Here is a 21,220-nt window from a genome sequence, read left to right as displayed (position 1 = left end):
CTAGCTAACCAATCAGAGCCCATCGCCTATTTCTGAGGGCGGGGCTTCATAAAAGCAGGAAATGATCAGCACGTTTCTCAGAGAAGGGACAGAGCAGTGTGTAATAAAGGTAAATTATGTGAAAAATAATGCGTTTTTTTTTAAACGAAGCATTAACACATGTTAGACTGCACCCCATAAACACAATAAAGCCTAGAAAAAACCAGTGAACCACCCCTTTAACACATACATACAAACCCTACTCAAGCCTTCGGCAGAACACACGGGTCTACATGTATATCGGCAGCCAGACAAAACAGCGTGTTCTTTCCTTTCATCTTTGTGAGTTAATTATAGGGAGATAATCTTAGTGCTGGACCCCTTAGTTGGGGCCAATCTGGCCTCTATCGGGAGCCAGGACTGAAAGGTCAAGAATGAGTTTTCGAAGGAGGTCGCTGTGAAAGCAACAGGACTTACCAAGGGGTTATTTGATTTGACGTGGTCAACTTGACAATTTATTCAATAGTCGTTAATGTGTGGACCACTGCATGGGTACTATAGTACTGGGATTTATTTTTTATAAGTTGATTTGTATAATTTTTGCTTTCACTGTTGCTGCACTTCAGAGTGTATTTGAATTGCATGTTTTTTCGCCCACACATCCAGTGTATCTTTACAAAAACAGCTGAGAGAAAATGAATGAAAAGGGAAAGGAAAGAAATGAGAGTAGATGTTGAGTGGAATAGGCAGATACATGTAAAACTTCAGCTATTTAGTTTTCTCTTCAGCAAGTATATATCCATTCTGCTTCACCTTTCAGATTCTGCCTTTCAGTCCATTATCTGTGTCCAAAGATGCAGAAAACGAAAGCTCACAGTTCTTTCACACCTTGCAGCCTTCAATTTATCTTTTTAAACCTTAAACATTCAACCATCAGTCCTCAGAGCTGCACGACCCCATAATCAGCAGATAAGACTGAGGCGCTTAGACTATAAAGACATGCCATGTTCCACACAGCAGAAACGGTGCAGTACTGCTTAGCCGCCAAACCAAGAATGGGTGGAAGAAGACATGACAACACGTATGGGTTTATAGAGATTTTAAAACAACCAAGCTATTATTAGGAATTTCCTGAATTCATTACAGTAAATATTTAGAAAATATATTACTGGTAAATTTAAATTTTTAAATTGAGTTTAGATAAATCTTCTAAACTAGCTGAACTGAAGTGGAACTTAAAGAACATGGACCATCAGCAGTTTTTATTCATTTCCAGTTTGTTGAAAGCAAGAGGCAAAATGGTTTACAGCCATATCTAGGCTTTGCCAAATTGGTTTTTAATAAAAAAAGTTTTCACTGCAAGTGAAGCTCTCGAAGTTTGATAAAGTAGAATTGGGCTCCTCAGTTCTACTGTCAAAGACTTTTAAGTCTATAACCCCACTTCCGTTTTTAAAAAGACATTCTTGGTATTATCGTGAACAAAGCATTGGCATACATTACTGCAATGATTTTTTTTTTTTTTTAGCATTCATCAAAACAAAACAACCTACCTTTTCGCTGACATCATCAAGCCCTCTTATTTGAACTCCTCCCCTCCAACCACCTGTCATATAAAGACCACAGCCAACTACACAGGTGCATTTTTGTTTGCCACACCCACAATCCAGTTAATTCCAGATGAATATAATCAAGTCACGGCCTACATATTTACTTGAATATCATTTAACTCGATAAAGTAAAAAATTGCCTAATTAAGTAAAATTAACAAAATTAAATACTTTTTTGATTTTACTAATTTTCTTAAAGTGCCCCTATTATGCCATTTTTACGGTTCCTGATATTGTTTTGGGAGTCTCTGCAATAGGATTACATGCATGCAAGGTCAAAAAACGCTTTAGTTTTCTCAAAATATGCATTTAATATCACCTCATTTTCCAGCGATTCTCAAACGATTCATTTGAAGCAGTTCAAAGATTCAGTCTCTCTAAACCCCTCTTTTCCGTGAGCCTGCTCTGCTCTGATTGGTCAGATGGCCTATTCTGTTGTGATTGGTCTACGGCGTATAGCGCGTTTCGGAAACAATACGCCTATTTCAATAGTTCTGTATTTTGAACGCTCTATAGAAAATATAAACATCTATTAATTATCATACTTACAGGTTGTAATTCAGTGGAGCAGCTGGTCCAAATAAACAGGATACTGATCCATCTTTCAACAGCAAGCATTTTGTGAATCCCACGTTGAACTCCCCAAGATTAGAGAAGCAGTTGTCAGTAGAATTACTTTTTTTTGGGCGGGGTCAAGTTGTTCCAGTGTGGAACATAGGCACGCATTATGCAAATGTGTTACCCCGTGACGTGTAGCCGTCACGGAAGTTGGATTCGAATTACTAACGAGTCGTTTCAGCTGTTCAGAGTCGATTCTTTATTTTGGGAGACAATAACTTTATTTATCGTGCACTTTCAGCTTTACAACTTTGCAGATCGTTTACATTCACATACAGCTACATTACACACCGCATGAATGGCATTATTGGAAATGACATAATAGGGGCACTTTAAGACAAGTGTTTATACAAAATTGATGTATCTAAATTTTAGAAATACTTTTTTTTTGCCATGTCATTGTACTGACATTATCAAATATATGTTTAATGAATGAAGCCAGAAACACCACAGTCATTGTATAACCATCCCTCAGTCTAACCACAGCCTCTATGTACTCTTCAGTGCATTGGTAACCACAAAAACTTCCAACAACAGAAACTCTTCTATATGTCCAAAATAACTGAACAGTAAACACTAGCAGGTCTTTGCCTTTACTCAAAATATCCATAAAACAACACTTAATTTCTCTCCTAATTCAGTCCTTCACAAAGTATGCTGGGAGCTAAAAATCCATTCATCCATCCAGTTATTGCAAAAAAAATAAAAAAATAAAAAATGCTGTCCTAATACAAATGCATTACGTAATCTTCAATTTTACATATTTAAGTGGATTGAACACAATGAAATTAAGCTGTAATAAAGTGATGAGTAAAATCAAAATTGTGTAATAATCAATAAATGTTATAATAATTATAATATATGTAAATATATTTATTTATAATAATATAATGATTAATTATTAAAATGATAGAATAGAATTACCATAAGAATTAGATAGAAGAATTGTTATAAAAAAATCATAACTGTGACTTTATATATCACAATGTGACTTAATTTCTTATTTTAAACATTACCTCACAATTACCTTTTTTACTCTGAGGTCGAAACAGGCCTCCATAGATGAGCATGTTTGTAATAGAAAACTCATTTGTGTGTAAGAGAGGACAACACAGAGAATGTAAAACATACATATGGACATTTATTTGTGCACGTGTACCTGTGTACACATGCACACACATTTCACACAAACATGGTTTTTAATAACAGCCATCTCATTTGGCAATAAATATTGCATCTGAATCACACAGATGGAGATCCCTTTGGAACCGTCATTGAGAGTGCAGAAGTCTGCTTTAGGGCATGATTCTTATTTCACACTCACAGTGTATGCATGTATCGATGCATGCTTTCCAGGGCAAGGCCATGAGACAGTGTGTGAATGATCCGTACATGTGTGTTCATGCGATCGCATATGTCTACGTTGCGTGTGCTTGAGTGTAACAGATAAATCACACATGAGTGGTCAGGTGTATTTCTATTTGAGAACTACAGCAGACTATTCAAGCAATGTCTGTATGTGTATACAGTATGTGTGTGTGTGTGTGTGTGGTGATAATCCCTCTCTGTAATGTCATTCATAGGGTCTGGATGATCAGTTCAGGCACAAGTGGTAATACAGCCAGTGTGGTGGAATAATTGTGTCTGTATGGGGAGAGAAGAAGGGGGTTCTGGGAAAATAGAAAGTAGACATTCAAAGACTCATCAGGGATTATACACTCACACTTCTTTTGTTGCAAAGGCTTATACCAAACTTCACCTTAAACCAAAAGTGAAGGGGCTCGGACTCACTGAATATGAGATATTGTGGCTCAGATATTGCATGTCTGTCAATTTTTTAAAGAACCAATTAAAAGTGTGCACAACGGTGCATTGTTTGCATTATTTTTATGATTTCACTGGAGCAGAGCGACTGAGAGCTGTATGGAGGGCCAAATAACATATAAAATAACATTTTTTAACTGCTGGTAAGTTCAGCACTACAACTAGAATGATAAATGCATAAATAATTCATTTGAATCTGAGAAATAATAACATCCCCCTCCCATTTCAAGGTCCGTTCAGACCAGGAATATTAACCATAATGATAACTATGACTGTAAAGTTTTAATAGCTGTTCTAATTCTGTAAGAATAGCAAAGTCCACACCACAACTACAACAATAATGACATGGAGGAACAAAATCACTTTCAGATTTATTATAATTTTTTTTTTGCAGCTGATGAATGATAAAAACATTGATAGCCAATCATAATCCACCTGTCTTTAAAGAGTGCAAGCATTTACTGTAAAGCAGCAGACAACATGACATGCTTAAAACAGCATCCCTAAACCGCATCCACACATGACTCACTATCGTTTGAGTAAAATGACTTTACTAGCCAATCGATAAAGAGAAAGCAGAGGCAGTCTAACATACTGTACATGCATCTGATCCGGGTTAGATTGAGTGTCAGAACAGGATCAACACAACAAAAGTAATATTGATAGTTTTGATTTTTTTTGCCACCTGTGAAAGTAGGAAGGGATATGGTTCCGCAGCCTATGCTAACAAAAATAACTGAAACCTCTGATTCAGTGAATGTGAAGAAAGATCACATAATCACCGATTTTCTGTTGCTTAAGCCTTAAAGTACACTAAACTCCAGCAGGTCTACAGATATAGATAAACTGGTGTTCCCATTAGGGCACACAATACACTTCAATGACAACAATTAACACCAAGCAAACTGCCTTGCGTGCAGACGCATGCATAACATGCACCCAATGGAAAAAAAGCCCTCAGCGAAAGATAACATATGGCATGAGCAATTTCCCCCTCAATTTCAGCTCCAACTCCAGCTGATGTTTTCATGTGCCAGAAAATAGCCATTCCCCCTTTACTCCCCCCACTCTGAAAGTCATCTGCTCCGTGAGCAGTAAGCACCATCGCGGCTTGTAGACCCAAATGAGAGCGTACAAATGATTTGTGGCACCATCGTCCTGCAAAGGCGCCGGAGAACGGAAACAGGGAAGGAGAGGGGGAGGAGGGGAAAGAGAAGAGAGGGAGGAGACGTGGAGGGGGAGATAATGTCACTTTCACCTTGTATTCCTCCGCCAGCCCATAATGCTAATTTTTCCCCATTTTCACAGCAAATTCGTTTCAGTAGCGGCGGCCAACCCCCATCCCCCCCCTCCAACTAGAGCAAATGAGAGAGAAATGAGAGAGCAAAGGCAAATGAGAGGGAGGGCGAGAGCGAGGGGTGCCGTTGGGGGGTGAGTGGGCCGAATTTGCACAGTGACCTTTTTCTGATCCAATCTCACTGATGAATCCTAATGAAGGATTTAATAAAATCACACTTTACAATCTGTCTCTGCATCAAAGCGTGGAATCACATTCATATCAGACCAACTGCGTACACAAACCCGATGAAATAAATATCAGATCTAAACCTGTGTGTGTGCTGGCCCAACGGATGCTGTCGGCAGGTAGAGGGGGGGTTGTGGGTTGGTACGGGCCCCCGAAATTGGCCAGACTGAACAGGGAACGCCTGGGCCATTTGTTCCAGATGCGGTCTAAAATCACATCTCATCACTTTCATTTAGGCCTTAATGAGTTTGCCGTCAACACGGCACACAATTCCACACTGACGTACACACAGATAAAGTTTGTAGGAAGGTTAATTCAGTAATGGTGGAGACATTATTTTTCTCTGGAAAAAGTTTTAGAATAAAATATTCCTCAACTTATAGTAACAAAGTGGACTAAATTACTATTTTTGAATGCTATTTGAATATTTGAGCATTTTCATTATTTTGAGAGACTTTGCTGCTAAAATTTTCCTTGATGGATGAAAGAACAACATCAGTACATTGAACTCCAGAATCTTGAGGAGGCCAAAATCATCTGGTTATTTTTCAGCTACTTTTTTTGTATTCAGACATTTTGGTTTTTGGTTACACTCTACTTTAAGATGTCTTTGTTACAGTCTACATATGCAATTATGGCACTGGGTAATATTAAAAATGAGTTAGGGTCAGGATTAAGGTTTGTTTAGGGTTAGTTTCTTATGCAAAATTTACTGGTATTACATATTACTATGAGTACATGTAACATATGTAACAAGGACGCTGTCAAATGTAGTGCTACTTTAGATTTTTATATCAAATATTATATTATATTTTATATTAGATATTATATTCAAACCATACAATTTGAGCGATTAAAGGGATTGTTTACCGGAAAATTTTAATTCTGCCATTAAAATTCTGTCATTGCTCACCCTCATGTTGTTCTAAACCTCTATGACTTTCTTTCTTCTGTGAAACACAAAAGAAGATATTACAAAGAGCATTGGTAACCAAACAGTTTTGTTTACCATTGACTTCCATGGGGAAAAAAAGAAAAAACAAAACAAAACACTTTTTTCTCAACAAAGAAAGAAAGTCATACAAACTTGGAATAACATGAGGGTGAGTAAATGATGAAGAATTTATTTATTTTTATTTTTATTTTTACATTTATTTTTATTTTTGTGTCTCCTAGCCCTTTAGCTTTATATTTGTAGTCTATAAAAATAATTTGTCTGTAATGTCTTTATTTTATTGAAATTGAAAGGAAAAATAATATTGCAAATTCATTCATTACCATTTAAAACAGACTTGTTTGCTGTCTAGCATCTCCTTTTGGGTTCTGTGGAAGACGGTAAGTTAATCAGGTTTGGAAAGACATGAGGGTAAAATTCGATTAAATGATGACAGAATTTCTGGGTGAACTCTTCCTTTAAAAATGTTGTATTTGTAATATGATGTTTAAATGCAACGCAATGTTTTCCAGATGAGATGCTCCAAAGACATCCCCGCTATATACTGTATGTGTGCCTATTAGTTTTAAGGCATGTTAATATTCTTCAGTACAAGAAGAAAGGTAGCACTGCTATAAATATGTGTTGGCAGTGTGTGTACACAACCACCCTATAATGATAAAAATCCACCCACTCCTTTTTTTAATCCCCATAAATCATAAGCAGTGTCTCCCAACGACCTGTTTTCAGAATTGGTGCTAATGTGACATCACATTAGCCACAGGCCCCGCCCACGAATGTTGACAGACGCTGCCATTTTAAAGTGTCCCTATTATGCCATTTTTACGGTTCCTAATATTGTTTTAGGAGTCTACTACAATAGGATTACATGCATGCAAGGTCAAAAAACGCTTTAGTTTTCTCAAAATATGCATTTAATATCACCTCATTTTCCAGCGATTCTCAAACGATTCATTTGAAGCAGTTCAAAGATTCAGTCTCTCTAAACCCCTCTTTTCCGTGAGCCTGCTCTGCTCTGATTGGTCAGATGGCCTATTCTGTTGTGATTGGTCTACGGCGTATAGCGCGTTTCGGAAACAATACGCCTATTTCAATAGTTCTGTATTTTGAACGCTCTATAGAAAATATAAACATCTATTAATTATCATACTTACAGGTTGTAATTCAGTGGAGCAGCTGGTCCAAATAAACAGGATACTGATCCATCTTTCAACAGCAAGCATTTTGTGAATCCCACGTTGAACTCCCCAAGATTAGAGAAGCAGTTGTCAGTAGAATTACTTTTTTTTGGGCGGGGTCAAGTTGTTCCAGTGTGGAACATAGGCACGCATTATGCAAATGTGTTACCCCGTGACGTGTAGCCGTCACGGAAGTTGGATTCGAATTACTAACGAGTCGTTTCAGCTGTTCAGAGTCGATTCTTTATTTTGGGAGACAATAACTTTATTTATCGTGCACTTTCAGCTTTACAACTTTGCAGATCGTTTACATTCACATACAGCTACATTACACACCGCATGAATGGCATTATTGGAAATGACATAATAGGGGCACTTTAAGACAAGTGTTTATACAAAATTGATGTATCTAAATTTTAGAAATACTTTTTTTTTGCCATGTCATTGTACTGACATTATCAAATATATGTTTAATGAATGAAGCCAGAAACACCACAGTCATTGTATAACCATCCCTCAGTCTAACCACAGCCTCTATGTACTCTTCAGTGCATTGGTAACCACAAAAACTTCCAACAACAGAAACTCTTCTATATGTCCAAAATAACTGAACAGTAAACACTAGCAGGTCTTTGCCTTTACTCAAAATATCCATAAAACAACACTTAATTTCTCTCCTAATTCAGTCCTTCACAAAGTATGCTGGGAGCTAAAAATCCATTCATCCATCCAGTTATTGCAAAAAAAATAAAAAAATAAAAAATGCTGTCCTAATACAAATGCATTACGTAATCTTCAATTTTACATATTTAAGTGGATTGAACACAATGAAATTAAGCTGTAATAAAGTGATGAGTAAAATCAAAATTGTGTAATAATCAATAAATGTTATAATAATTATAATATATGTAAATATATTTATTTATAATAATATAATGATTAATTATTAAAATGATAGAATAGAATTACCATAAGAATTAGATAGAAGAATTGTTATAAAAAAATCATAACTGTGACTTTATATATCACAATGTGACTTAATTTCTTATTTTAAACATTACCTCACAATTACCTTTTTTACTCTGAGGTCGAAACAGGCCTCCATAGATGAGCATGTTTGTAATAGAAAACTCATTTGTGTGTAAGAGAGGACAACACAGAGAATGTAAAACATACATATGGACATTTATTTGTGCACGTGTACCTGTGTACACATGCACACACATTTCACACAAACATGGTTTTTAATAACAGCCATCTCATTTGGCAATAAATATTGCATCTGAATCACACAGATGGAGATCCCTTTGGAACCGTCATTGAGAGTGCAGAAGTCTGCTTTAGGGCATGATTCTTATTTCACACTCACAGTGTATGCATGTATCGATGCATGCTTTCCAGGGCAAGGCCATGAGACAGTGTGTGAATGATCCGTACATGTGTGTTCATGCGATCGCATATGTCTACGTTGCGTGTGCTTGAGTGTAACAGATAAATCACACATGAGTGGTCAGGTGTATTTCTATTTGAGAACTACAGCAGACTATTCAAGCAATGTCTGTATGTGTATACAGTATGTGTGTGTGTGTGTGTGTGGTGATAATCCCTCTCTGTAATGTCATTCATAGGGTCTGGATGATCAGTTCAGGCACAAGTGGTAATACAGCCAGTGTGGTGGAATAATTGTGTCTGTATGGGGAGAGAAGAAGGGGGTTCTGGGAAAATAGAAAGTAGACATTCAAAGACTCATCAGGGATTATACACTCACACTTCTTTTGTTGCAAAGGCTTATACCAAACTTCACCTTAAACCAAAAGTGAAGGGGCTCGGACTCACTGAATATGAGATATTGTGGCTCAGATATTGCATGTCTGTCAATTTTTTAAAGAACCAATTAAAAGTGTGCACAACGGTGCATTGTTTGCATTATTTTTATGATTTCACTGGAGCAGAGCGACTGAGAGCTGTATGGAGGGCCAAATAACATATAAAATAACATTTTTTAACTGCTGGTAAGTTCAGCACTACAACTAGAATGATAAATGCATAAATAATTCATTTGAATCTGAGAAATAATAACATCCCCCTCCCATTTCAAGGTCCGTTCAGACCAGGAATATTAACCATAATGATAACTATGACTGTAAAGTTTTAATAGCTGTTCTAATTCTGTAAGAATAGCAAAGTCCACACCACAACTACAACAATAATGACATGGAGGAACAAAATCACTTTCAGATTTATTATAATTTTTTTTTTGCAGCTGATGAATGATAAAAACATTGATAGCCAATCATAATCCACCTGTCTTTAAAGAGTGCAAGCATTTACTGTAAAGCAGCAGACAACATGACATGCTTAAAACAGCATCCCTAAACCGCATCCACACATGACTCACTATCGTTTGAGTAAAATGACTTTACTAGCCAATCGATAAAGAGAAAGCAGAGGCAGTCTAACATACTGTACATGCATCTGATCCGGGTTAGATTGAGTGTCAGAACAGGATCAACACAACAAAAGTAATATTGATAGTTTTGATTTTTTTTGCCACCTGTGAAAGTAGGAAGGGATATGGTTCCGCAGCCTATGCTAACAAAAATAACTGAAACCTCTGATTCAGTGAATGTGAAGAAAGATCACATAATCACCGATTTTCTGTTGCTTAAGCCTTAAAGTACACTAAACTCCAGCAGGTCTACAGATACAGATAAACTGGCGTTCCCATTAGGGCACACATTACACTTCAATGATAACAATTAACACCAAGAAAACTGCTTCGTGTGCAGACGCATGCATAACATGCCCCCAATGAAAAAAAAAAAGCCCTGAGCAAAAGATGACATATGGCGAGAGCAATTTCCCTCTCAATTTCAGCTCCAACTCCAACTGATGTTTTCATGTGCCAGAAAATAGCCGTTCCCCCTTTACTCCCCCCTCTCTGAAAGTCATCTGCTCCGTGAGCAGTAAGCACCATCGCAGCTTGTAGACCCAAATGAGAGCGTACAAATGATTTGTGGCACCATCGTCCTGCAAAGGCGCCGGAGAACGGAAACAGGGAAGGAGAGGGGGAGGAGGGGAAAGAGAAGAGAGGGAGGAGACGTGGAGGGGGAGATAATGTCACTTTCACCTTGTATTCCTCCGCCAGCCCATAATGCTAATTTTTCCCCATTTTCACAGCAAATTCGTTTCAGTAGCGGCGGCCAACCCCCATCCCCCCCCTCCAACTAGAGCAAATGAGAGAGAAATGAGAGAGCAAAGGCAAATGAGAGGGAGGGCGAGAGCGAGGGGTGCCGTTGGGGGGTGAGTGGGCCGAATTTGCACAGTGACCTTTTTCTGATCCAATCTCACTGATGAATCCTAATGAAGGATTTAATAAAATCACACTTTACAATCTGTCTCTGCATCAAAGCGTGGAATCACATTCATATCAGACCAACTGCGTACACAAACCCGATGAAATAAATATCAGATCTAAACCTGTGTGTGTGCTGGCCCAACGGATGCTGTCGGCAGGTAGAGGGGGGGTTGTGGGTTGGTACGGGCCCCCGAAATTGGCCAGACTGAACAGGGAACGCCTGGGCCATTTGTTCCAGATGCGGTCTAAAATCACATCTCATCACTTTCATTTAGACCTTAATGAGTTAGCTGTCAACACGGTGCACAATTCCACACTGATGTACACACAGTTAAAGTTTGTAGGAAGGTTACTTCAGTTGGTAATGGTGGCGAGACGATTTTTCTCTAAAAAGTTTTTGAATAAACATATAATGGACTAAAGAAGACTATTCTGATGCTATTTGAATAATGTGAGCATTTTCATTATTTTTAGAGACTATGTTTCCTGACAGATGAAAGAATGACATTAGATGCACACTTCAGAATCTCGATGGAATCCATTGGTCATCTTAATATTTTTTGTCTATTTTCACCATTAATTTTAGGTATACTGTGTATACAGACATGTTGGATTTGTTTACACTTTATAAAAATGTGTCCTTGTTACAGTGTAATTATACAACAACAAAGTACTGAGTAATATTAATGTGGAGTTAGGGTTAGAATTTTGGGTTTGGTTTAGAGTTGGTTGCTTGTAACTTTGCCTAACTTACTATTATTACTATGGCAACCACATTTAATATATGTAATACAGACACTGTTAAATAAAGTGAAACTTTAGATTTTTATTTGTTTTGGAAATTAAAGGGAAAGTCATAGAAATTTGAAACAACATCAGGGTGAGTAAATGATCAAGTATTTTATTTTTGGGTCAACTCCTTTGTATGTAATGTCTTTGTTTTACTGAAATACAGAATGGAAAAATAATGTTGCAAAACCATTCATTACCATTCAAAACAGACTTGTTTGCTGTCTAGCATCTCCTTTTGTGTTCTGTGGAAGAAATTAAGTCATACAGGTTTGGGAAGACATGAGGTTCAAATGAGAGTAAATGATGACAGAATTTTTGGGTGAATTCTTCCTTTAAAAAGTTTGTATATGTAATATGATGTTTAAAAAGCAACACAATGCTTTCCCGATGACAAGCTGTTCCAAAGACATCCCCGCAATATATGTGTGCCTGTTGGTTTTAAGGTTTTAAGGCATGTTAGTATTCTTCAGTACAAGGAGGTAGTACTGCTATATACCATCATACATTAACCTTAGCGGGAGAGGAGAAAAACCAACAACAGCACTTAAACTGCACAAGACAAGAACAGGAAACTACTCTTCTCAGACACAGGGCCAAAATTAGTGTTCTGTTAAGATATGAGGTGCTGATGTCTTTGCAATGCTGACATCTGGTGGACAAAGAAACTCACAACGTCAGACTGTGAGAACAAGAGCAGAGAGATTTTATGTGATGATCTGATTAATATAAAATACAAAAGCATAAAAGCTGTTAAACTGGCATTGTGTTTCTACTTCCAAAAGAGGTGGTGAGGTCACTGCATAATGTCCCTGAATATGTGTGCAATCTGAAAAGCAATCTGTGTGACCAGCACAGATCGAATGACAGTACTCATTCATAATACTCATTGATTCCATATGAAATATCCAATATGCAATTTCTTACTGATTACAATTCAAATGACAATTACTCAGACTCATACAAGAGAGAGACTGATAGAGAGATTGAGAAAGGGAGATAGAGAATGTTCTGGCTTTGTAATCTACATTGTAAATGTGCACATGGATGTGAGAGGATAACACACAAATCGTTGCGTAAATATGTGCGTTAATCAGAGAAACGTCTGCACTTTAGCTGAGAGAATAAATGTGTGTGTGAATTAAAAAGATCAGTCACATTTAGAAATGTGTGTGCATATTACAAATCTATCCATCCATCCATCCATCCATCCATCCATCCATCTATCTATCTATCTATCTATCTATCTATCTATCTATCTATCCTCATACCATTCGACTATCTATCTATCCATCTATCCAATTATTCATCCATCCATTCATCCATCCATCCGATTACCTATTATCCATCCATCTGCCTTTATATCCATCCAACCATCTATTCGACTATACTGTATATCCATCCATCTGAATATCTATCTATCTATCTATCTATCTATCTATCTATCTATCTATCTATCCATCCATCCAATTATTCATCCATCCATTCATCCATCCATCCGATTACCTATTATCCATCCATCTGCCTTTATATCCATCCATCCATCTATTCGACTATACTGTATCTATCTAGATCTATCTATCTATCTATCTATCTATCTATCTATCTATCTATCTATCTATCTATCTATCTATCTATCAGTTCATCCATCCACCTATCTATCTATGTGACTCTAGGGTAGGATGTGTAAACTAAGACTTCATTGATATACTGAAGAGTATTGTATCCATCATGAAGGTCTAAAATCTGTTGTAAACATGCAGTGAAAATGGAGGTCTATTCTGCATCTTTATTCTGAGAGCACTCAGCAGAGTAAGTACTACATGCCTTTACAAACAGCACCTCAGCAGCCTTTTTTTTCAATGGCACTGATATGCTCCCATTGAAAACAGAGCACTCAAGAGTAGACAACAATGACTCAACTGAGATTTTCCCCCATACATGTCCAATAGGCTCTATTCTGCACACTTTCTTCTCCTCAGCAAGGACTGAAACATTTGCTAAAAGCTTCTCTTCCAGGTTTTTTGTCCATCAGTACAATTCCAACCTCAGGCTGGTCCTGTGGTGACCTAAGCATAATTAATTATTCACTCCTCTTCTTTGTAATTAATGGTCTGTGCTTTAAAGTGCATCTCTAAATTGATATGTTTTATGGGGTCCTGTGAAACTGTTGTGCAAATCAGTCCACCATCTCACTAAAGGCCATACACGGCGGTTTCTTCATGTGGAAAATCTAATTCATAAATGCCAAGTGGGAGCAGTTGCAAGGAAAATGTATTTTCTCATACAAACATATACTGTTATGGTGAGGTTTGTCATTGAAAGAATCTGCCCTGATACAATTTTACCAATGTGTGTGATATACAGCACAAAAAGGCAGTAAAAGAAAAACTCAAACAATCATCAGTTTCTTTGAAAATAGCTGTAATAATAATTGCATTGATTTATAACTAAATGCATGAATCTCATGAAAACTACCAAGGAATGTCTATATTTCTTCCCAAAATCAAAATAAGAAAATGAGAACATAGAATCAACATAAAAATTAAACCTATTTAGTACCTTGTGTGACAAATTCTAAGTAGCCTACTTTAAAGATACACAACAATTTAAACGTTTGGGGTTTGTAAGATTTGTAAAAAAATATTTTGAAAGTTTAAAAATAGTAATATTGTGAAATATTATTACAATTTACAATAACTGTTTCTTTTTGAATATATTTAAACATTAAATTTATTTCTGTGATGGCAAAGCTGAATTTTCAGCATCATTACTCCAGTCTTCAGTGTCACATGATCCTTCAGAAATCATTCTAATATACTGATTTGCTGCTCAACAAACATTTCTTATTATGAGCAAAGTTGTGCTGCTTCATACTTTGTGGAAAACATGGCACTTTTTTTCAGAATTCTTCATTGAATCGAAAGCTCAAAAGAACAACATTTGAAATAGAAATCTTTTGTAACAGTATAAATGTATTTACTGTCACGTTTGATCAATTGAAAGCTTCTTGCTGAATAAAAGCATTTGTATTATTAATTATAAAAAATTGCTTACCCCAAACTTTTGAAAAAGTGTCTATTGCTTAAATTGTTTAAATCAATTAATCAATAAATAAATACAATTTAATTTTCATCAAACATTACTCAAATATAAATAACTAGGAGAGTTTTACCTTTCTCTGATACCTCAGTGTCTTCCATAACTGTGCTCAGCTCTTTGGTTTGACCGTCTGCTCTTTGAGTCTGATTGGCCTCTGCATGCATGACTGGTCACTCTACAGAAAGACAAGAGACATCAGGTCACTCATTTTTCAAAACAACCTGAAGGGGGAGTGATGTGTGTGTTTGGTGTTTATTGGGGGATTTGAGAGAAGTAGGCATCTCAATGCTGTAAAGAAGATTGCTGGATCAAAGCCCACTCAAGGCCTCTCATCTGACCACTGCTGTTGTGCCTTCAAACAAATAAATTGACCTTTTTGTGTACTGTACTGCAAGTTTCCTATAGATACTCAATGTTCTTTTCCTCTTATCTTTCACTTCACGTCAAGTCAAAGCACAGGGTTTTCAACTAATATTTTCTCACCACTTGCTGTGAATGAGAAAAGTGCACCTGGTACCTATTGTTTGCATGGATCTTTCCTCCCCAGCATGCATCAGCACACATTCTCTTCCTCTCTTTGTTCTGTTTACCTCCACCTGGACTATCATGACTCACGCTCTTCAACACAACACATTCTCCCATGCACTTCCCGGGACAAATCTTTTAAAATAAAATCTTTCGAAGGCACGTCACTACTAATCCTGCAGTCTCTGCCTTTACACCCTGCTGCCACATCTCACAAACTGGGTAAAACTGGGCAAAATGTTAAGCCTCGGTTGTATCAGAATATGGTGACTGCTTTTGCATGGATTTTTAGTTTTTTGTGACTTTTTTTTTTGTGAAGCATTGAAAAACATTAAATACATTAACTTATTACTGTCGATTCAACAAGACTATAGTGGTTTTGTTACTTATCTAAAAAGTTTGTAGAATTTTCCTGGCAGAGATTAAAAAATCCAAAACCTACCTTGCTTGAAAGTTTTACAGCAGTTTTTGCACATGTACTTCCTTGTGAGATGGTCTGATAATGACGCATTGAGCACCAGCCTTACTTTTATCATCAACTCTGAAGCGATTCAGACACTCTGAATAGTTTCTAAAGAACTGAGGCACCACGGCGCACAGTGACAGCAGAAATAGAAAAAGTTCTGCTTTTGAAAAAATAATAACGCTGTCTGGGTGGTTTTGTTGGTACAGAAGCGTAGAAGAAGAATAGAAAAAAAGTCACAATGCCATCCTTTTAGATCGATGAAGAGGCATAAAAAAAGAAAATATAGCCTGAGGCTCTGAGCGTACTTCCCCTAATAATGTATAGTATCCCAGTCTGCAAGCAAGTTCCAAATATCTAAGTTTATAGTGTGTAAACTTTACTTATCAGCGCACTGTGATAAGTTAAGCAAAGAGGAACCACAGATCTCATATCTTACTTTATAATCTAAACTTCTGTACTGGTCTATTATTCAAGTTTTATTAGATCTCAGGGTGTTTATGGTCTGTATTTGTACTCCAATTCAGATTAAAGAGATTAAATTAAACGCCCTCTTATGCAAGAAAGACGTTGAAAATACGTTTTCAAAACCTTTTCCAGATCAGTCCCAGGTCAAACCAAGTATCAGTAAATAAACCCTGCCAAACAAGTTCAACTTCTTTGTCCCAGACATAACTATGGTGGAGTGTCTCATTGGGTAGTTGAAAGTGAAGAGTATGTAACTTCAGAAAGTTCAAAGTGACTTTAGCTGCAGCAGCCCAGTGCCTCAGGCAGCACTGACACACAGAGGCTCAGTTCAGCACTGCCCATTACAGCTGCATGTCTTGTGACTCTCTTTAAACAGCTTCTTTACTATTGTCAAATACTGTGATTTTAACAAGAAAAATCAAACAAGTAAAAGCAAGGAGCAGCTGTGTGGAAAAGGCTAGGCTAAAGGCACGTTAAAGATCTGTTTAAGTCTAAACATACAGTGCAGACTTTCTGACTCTCGCTTACTTTTGGGTATCCACGATTAAACTGTTTAACAGCCATTTCTAATCAAAAGCAACTCAGATGATAAAAATCTCAAACAACAATCAAGTAATACTCAACCAATATAAACTCTCACCTTCACTTGTAGCATGCCATCTGTTGTTGTCTGTTAAAACTGTGAAGTTCTGGGACAAAGTAAAAGCCTTGCTGTGATTTCCCTATGCAAACACTGAGGGGAGTTCACCTGAAATTCAAATCAAATACATACAACATACCAATGTTTATTTATGTGGTGTACAATCTAATTTGTGCGTATTTGCATATTTTTTGCACATGCTTCCAGAGAAACTATATGCACTCCATTTTTTCTTACCTTACTATGCTTATTATATACAGGTACTTTGTTCTGTTATTATGCTGAAAAACATTAAAATTCATTTGAATGGCTTTACAAAAGGATGTTAAAGAGTACTTTGCCACCAGAAGAAAATATTTTGTTCATGTTGCACTAACGTTATGGCAGTTGTCTTGGACTGACACTTAGTATGGTGAATGCAGCAAAAGTTTCCAGTTAATGAACTGTGGGATATTCACAGTCAATCCTGTCTAATAATGAGAATTACTAAAATAAAGCAAGTAGTATTCAGCTGGTCATTTGATCTCAACAGCTTTTAATACTTTCGGCTATTGATATAACTTGAATCTGAGTGTATATGATTTTAAATGTATTATCAATGTAAAAAAAAAAAGAACTAAATTAGCAAAACATAAGTTAAAATAATTAACTACCAATTAACATGCATTTTGAGTCATTCACATTTAATATGCATTAAAATTAAATATATACAATTTTAAAATAAATACAATTTTAAAAATCCATGCCAGAACAGGTACCAGGGCTGCAAATTTATCATAAATTAAGCTATCACTCACTAGGGCAAGCTAAAACATTGCTGAGGTGTCTTTTCTTCATTTTCCTAATAACTAGGCCCTGACATCATATTGACTTCCAAGGGAGAAAAAAGTATTATTATTAGTTCAGCATGTTGCTGTGGATGTGTTAGAATCTCACTTTGTTATGTTGAATTATGCTCTTTATCCAGCAGACACTAAACTTGCATAAATCCAACAAAAATGTAATGTGTTGTAATGCATAACTGCATGTATATGAAAAAATAATATAAAATAAAACAGCTCAGCTTGACTTCCTGAGGGTGACTTTCAACATATTCCGAAGGTTAATTGACCTTTTCATTGACCATTTAAGAAAATACTTCATTTTTAACATGTTGTCTTATTTTGTACCCTATATTTATGGAAAGTGTCTATAACAACATGCGGACATTATGAAGTTAATTTCAATAAATGTCCTAATGTAAAATGTGTCTTGATCAGAAACCCCCCTGCAGGTGACACTGTTGCTCAACATATTCCCTCTATGAGGTTGTTTGGTGCCTCACCAGTGCAAAGATGCTACATCAGTGTGTGTTTGTGTGCAGTGTAGTCTTGGACTTAAAGGGTTAGTTCACCAAAAAAATGACAATTCTGTGATCACTCTTATGTGCTGTTCCAAACCTATGAGACTTTGGTCAATCTTTGAAACACAATTAAAGATATTTTTAATGAAACCTGAAGGTCCAGGTAACCAAAACAGAGAAGATCCAAAAAGGTCATACAGAAGCTGTAAAATGAATACATATGAATTGAGTGATGTGTAGAGTCTTTTGTAGAGATATGATCCCTTTATATGATGAACAGATTTAATTTAGGCTTGTATTTCCATCTAAACAACGATGGACACACATACATAATAGCACAATTACATATGGTAAAGTTTGCGCAAGTTTAAGGTTCTGTGTTTACCAGGTAAACACAGAACCTTAAACTTGCGCAGGAGATGCACCAGAACCAATGAGGTTTGTTTTAGCATTTGAGGACTGCACAAGTTCCATGTTTATCATATGAGGTGCTCTATTTGCATGTCATGATCTCCAGCTGGAGTGCCCATGAGCTCCACCAGAGGGCACTCCTTATTACTCCTTTGCCATTCCATCACAAACTACATTTCCCATAAACCTTTGCCTGGACTCATTGTTGTGTGATCACTTTCACCTGTGTGTCATTAGCTTGTTAAGGTCTGTGTATATAAGATCTATGCTTCAGTTATTTGTTTTGTTGGTCATTGATCCTGTATGTGTGTTGATGCTCTCTTGCCTTCTCTGTGTGGATTATGTTTTTGATTCCCCTATGTGGATTGCACCCTTGTTCTTGGCTTAGATTGTCTGTGTTTTAATAAACTTTTGTGCTTTTATTCCTTTTCTCAAAATATGCATTTAATGCCACCTAATTTTCCAACGATTCTCAAACAATTTATTCAAAGCAGTTCAAAGATTCAGTCTCTCAAAACCCCTCCTTTCCATGACCCTACCCTGCTCTGATTGGTCAGATGGCCCAGTCTTTCAGAAATTGATACGCCCATTGCCATAGTTCTGTATTTTGAACGCTTGATAGAAGCCGTCATGGAAGTGGGATTTACCGATGACTAATTTTTGCTGTTCAGAGTCGATTCTTTATTTTGGGAGACAATAACTTTATTTATCATGCATTTTCGGCTTTACAACTTTGCAGATAATTTACATTCATATACAGCTACATTACACACTACATGAAAGGCAATATTCAAAATAGCATAATAGGGGCACTTTAGCTCTTCACAAGATTCAGACTAATCTGCTCGATTAATTTTACGACGCTTGGAGAGACAGAAATCTGTAAATCTGTGGAAAAAAGGTTAATTTAAAATTAAATCTATTTCCTGTCCTCTCTTAAGTGAATATTTCACCACATTCTATCATCATTTACTCACCATCACGTGGCTCCAAACCCACTGTGGTAGACAGTAACAAAATATTTGTACTTTGTTACTGTGCTTGAGTACATTTTTCAAGTATCTGTATTTTTATTTTAGGAAACATTCACTTCACTTCATTCCAAAGTACCTTTTACTCTACTACATTTTATAAAACATTAAGTTCCTCTTTTATTCAAACTGATGAAGAGGGGTGGGAGTGGAGCGATGTAAGTTTCGAGAATGAGCTGATTCTTTCCAGTGAGCCTGTTGAATTGGTTCACAAATCACACTAAACAATTCACTCAAGAATCGGACTGATCCGATTGCATTTTGAGTCAACAACTAACTGATTCAGTGATCCGGTCAAAAAAGCAAAGAACCGGGATATGGTCGGAGCTTGAATGCACCCGCGACTGATGGCACGAAATGTAGAGTTAATGCCTAATTTTAGTATTGATCATTGTAAAGAAAAATCTTATTTAGGTCATAAATGTCTTGTGACATTCTTAAGTCATGAATTATTTGTGAACTAAATCAGCTCAGCTGTTGATTAAGCCCATTGAAATGCTTAAATGTAGTCATCTCTGTAGTCACCATTTGTGTCACCATCTGAAATAACACAAATTATTTCCCACCTATCTTCTCCGTAGCCATTTCAAATATTATAAAACTAGTATGTTTGCATTCCTCTTAAAATGTTAAGGCATTTTAACCTATGTGATGTCTGTAGATTGTATTTTTTATACTATTTGTCGCCACAGATTTACAAAAATGTTTTTCCTAATTTTTAAAATACTATATGCCATATTAACATGAGAATTACCAGGAACTCAAATTGATATTTTAGTATACTGAAGTAAAAATTTTTTGACAAGGTATTGATAGTGGTTTTGATAGTGGAGACATTAAACAGAACGTTCATGCTGCTCTTCAAACCTGCCACATAAACGGAAATGTAATATAATGTTTGTGATTTACAGCAAAAGGCAGAATTCTCAGTGAATAATAAAATTAATCACACAAAGCTTGGTTTTCAAATGAAAACATACTTATATCATACATTTATGGTATTCTTTGTCATTTGTGAGCTCGGCAGAACCAGCATGTTAAATTTTAAATTAACATGCTGAAGTTAAATTTTTAAGTAAAAATAATTTATTTGGAAACTGCTGTTCCTTACAAAAGAGAAATCCATTTAAGTGAAATGACATTGAGAGTATGTAAACAGAGACAGAATTTTCAGATTTGGGTGAACAATCCCCTAAATATTTGCAGTTGGTTTCTTTATTTTCAGCAAAGTGCATAATCAAGTCATAGTTTATTGCTGCTTACAGAAGTGGAAAAGCCTAAAAAAAAAAGATGTGTGATAAAGGATCTCTCCATTTGCGTTAGGGACAGTTGTGTAGTGAATAATTATTTTTATGATTGAATTTCATATCCCCAGTCTCTTCTCAGCCTCCCTGTTTAGGCCACA

The 21,220-nt window shown here is 36.4% G+C and overlaps 1 protein-coding gene across 1 annotated transcript in view; it reads right to left on the bottom strand.

Moving 5' to 3' along the window:
- Positions 1-17,064, bottom strand: part of LOC107690850 (myelin transcription factor 1-like) — a 96,613-nt gene extending 79,549 nt beyond the window's left edge. The window contains exons 1-2 of the mRNA XM_016489271.1: positions 17,032-17,064; positions 15,009-15,110 (exon numbers count right to left, since the gene is read on the bottom strand). Of these exons, the coding sequence (XP_016344757.1) occupies positions 15,009-15,099 (91 nt within the window). The 5' untranslated portion in view covers positions 15,100-15,110; positions 17,032-17,064. The remainder of the gene's footprint in view (positions 1-15,008; positions 15,111-17,031) is intronic.
- Positions 17,065-21,220: the final 4,156 nt, after the last annotated feature.

The sequence above is a fragment of the Sinocyclocheilus anshuiensis genome, unplaced genomic scaffold, assembly GCF_001515605.1.
Source record: "Sinocyclocheilus anshuiensis isolate Anshui unplaced genomic scaffold, SAMN03320099.WGS_v1.1 scaffold3258, whole genome shotgun sequence".
Taxonomy (NCBI): domain Eukaryota; kingdom Metazoa; phylum Chordata; class Actinopteri; order Cypriniformes; family Cyprinidae; genus Sinocyclocheilus; species Sinocyclocheilus anshuiensis.
This window is presented reverse-complemented; position numbering and strand designations above follow the sequence as displayed.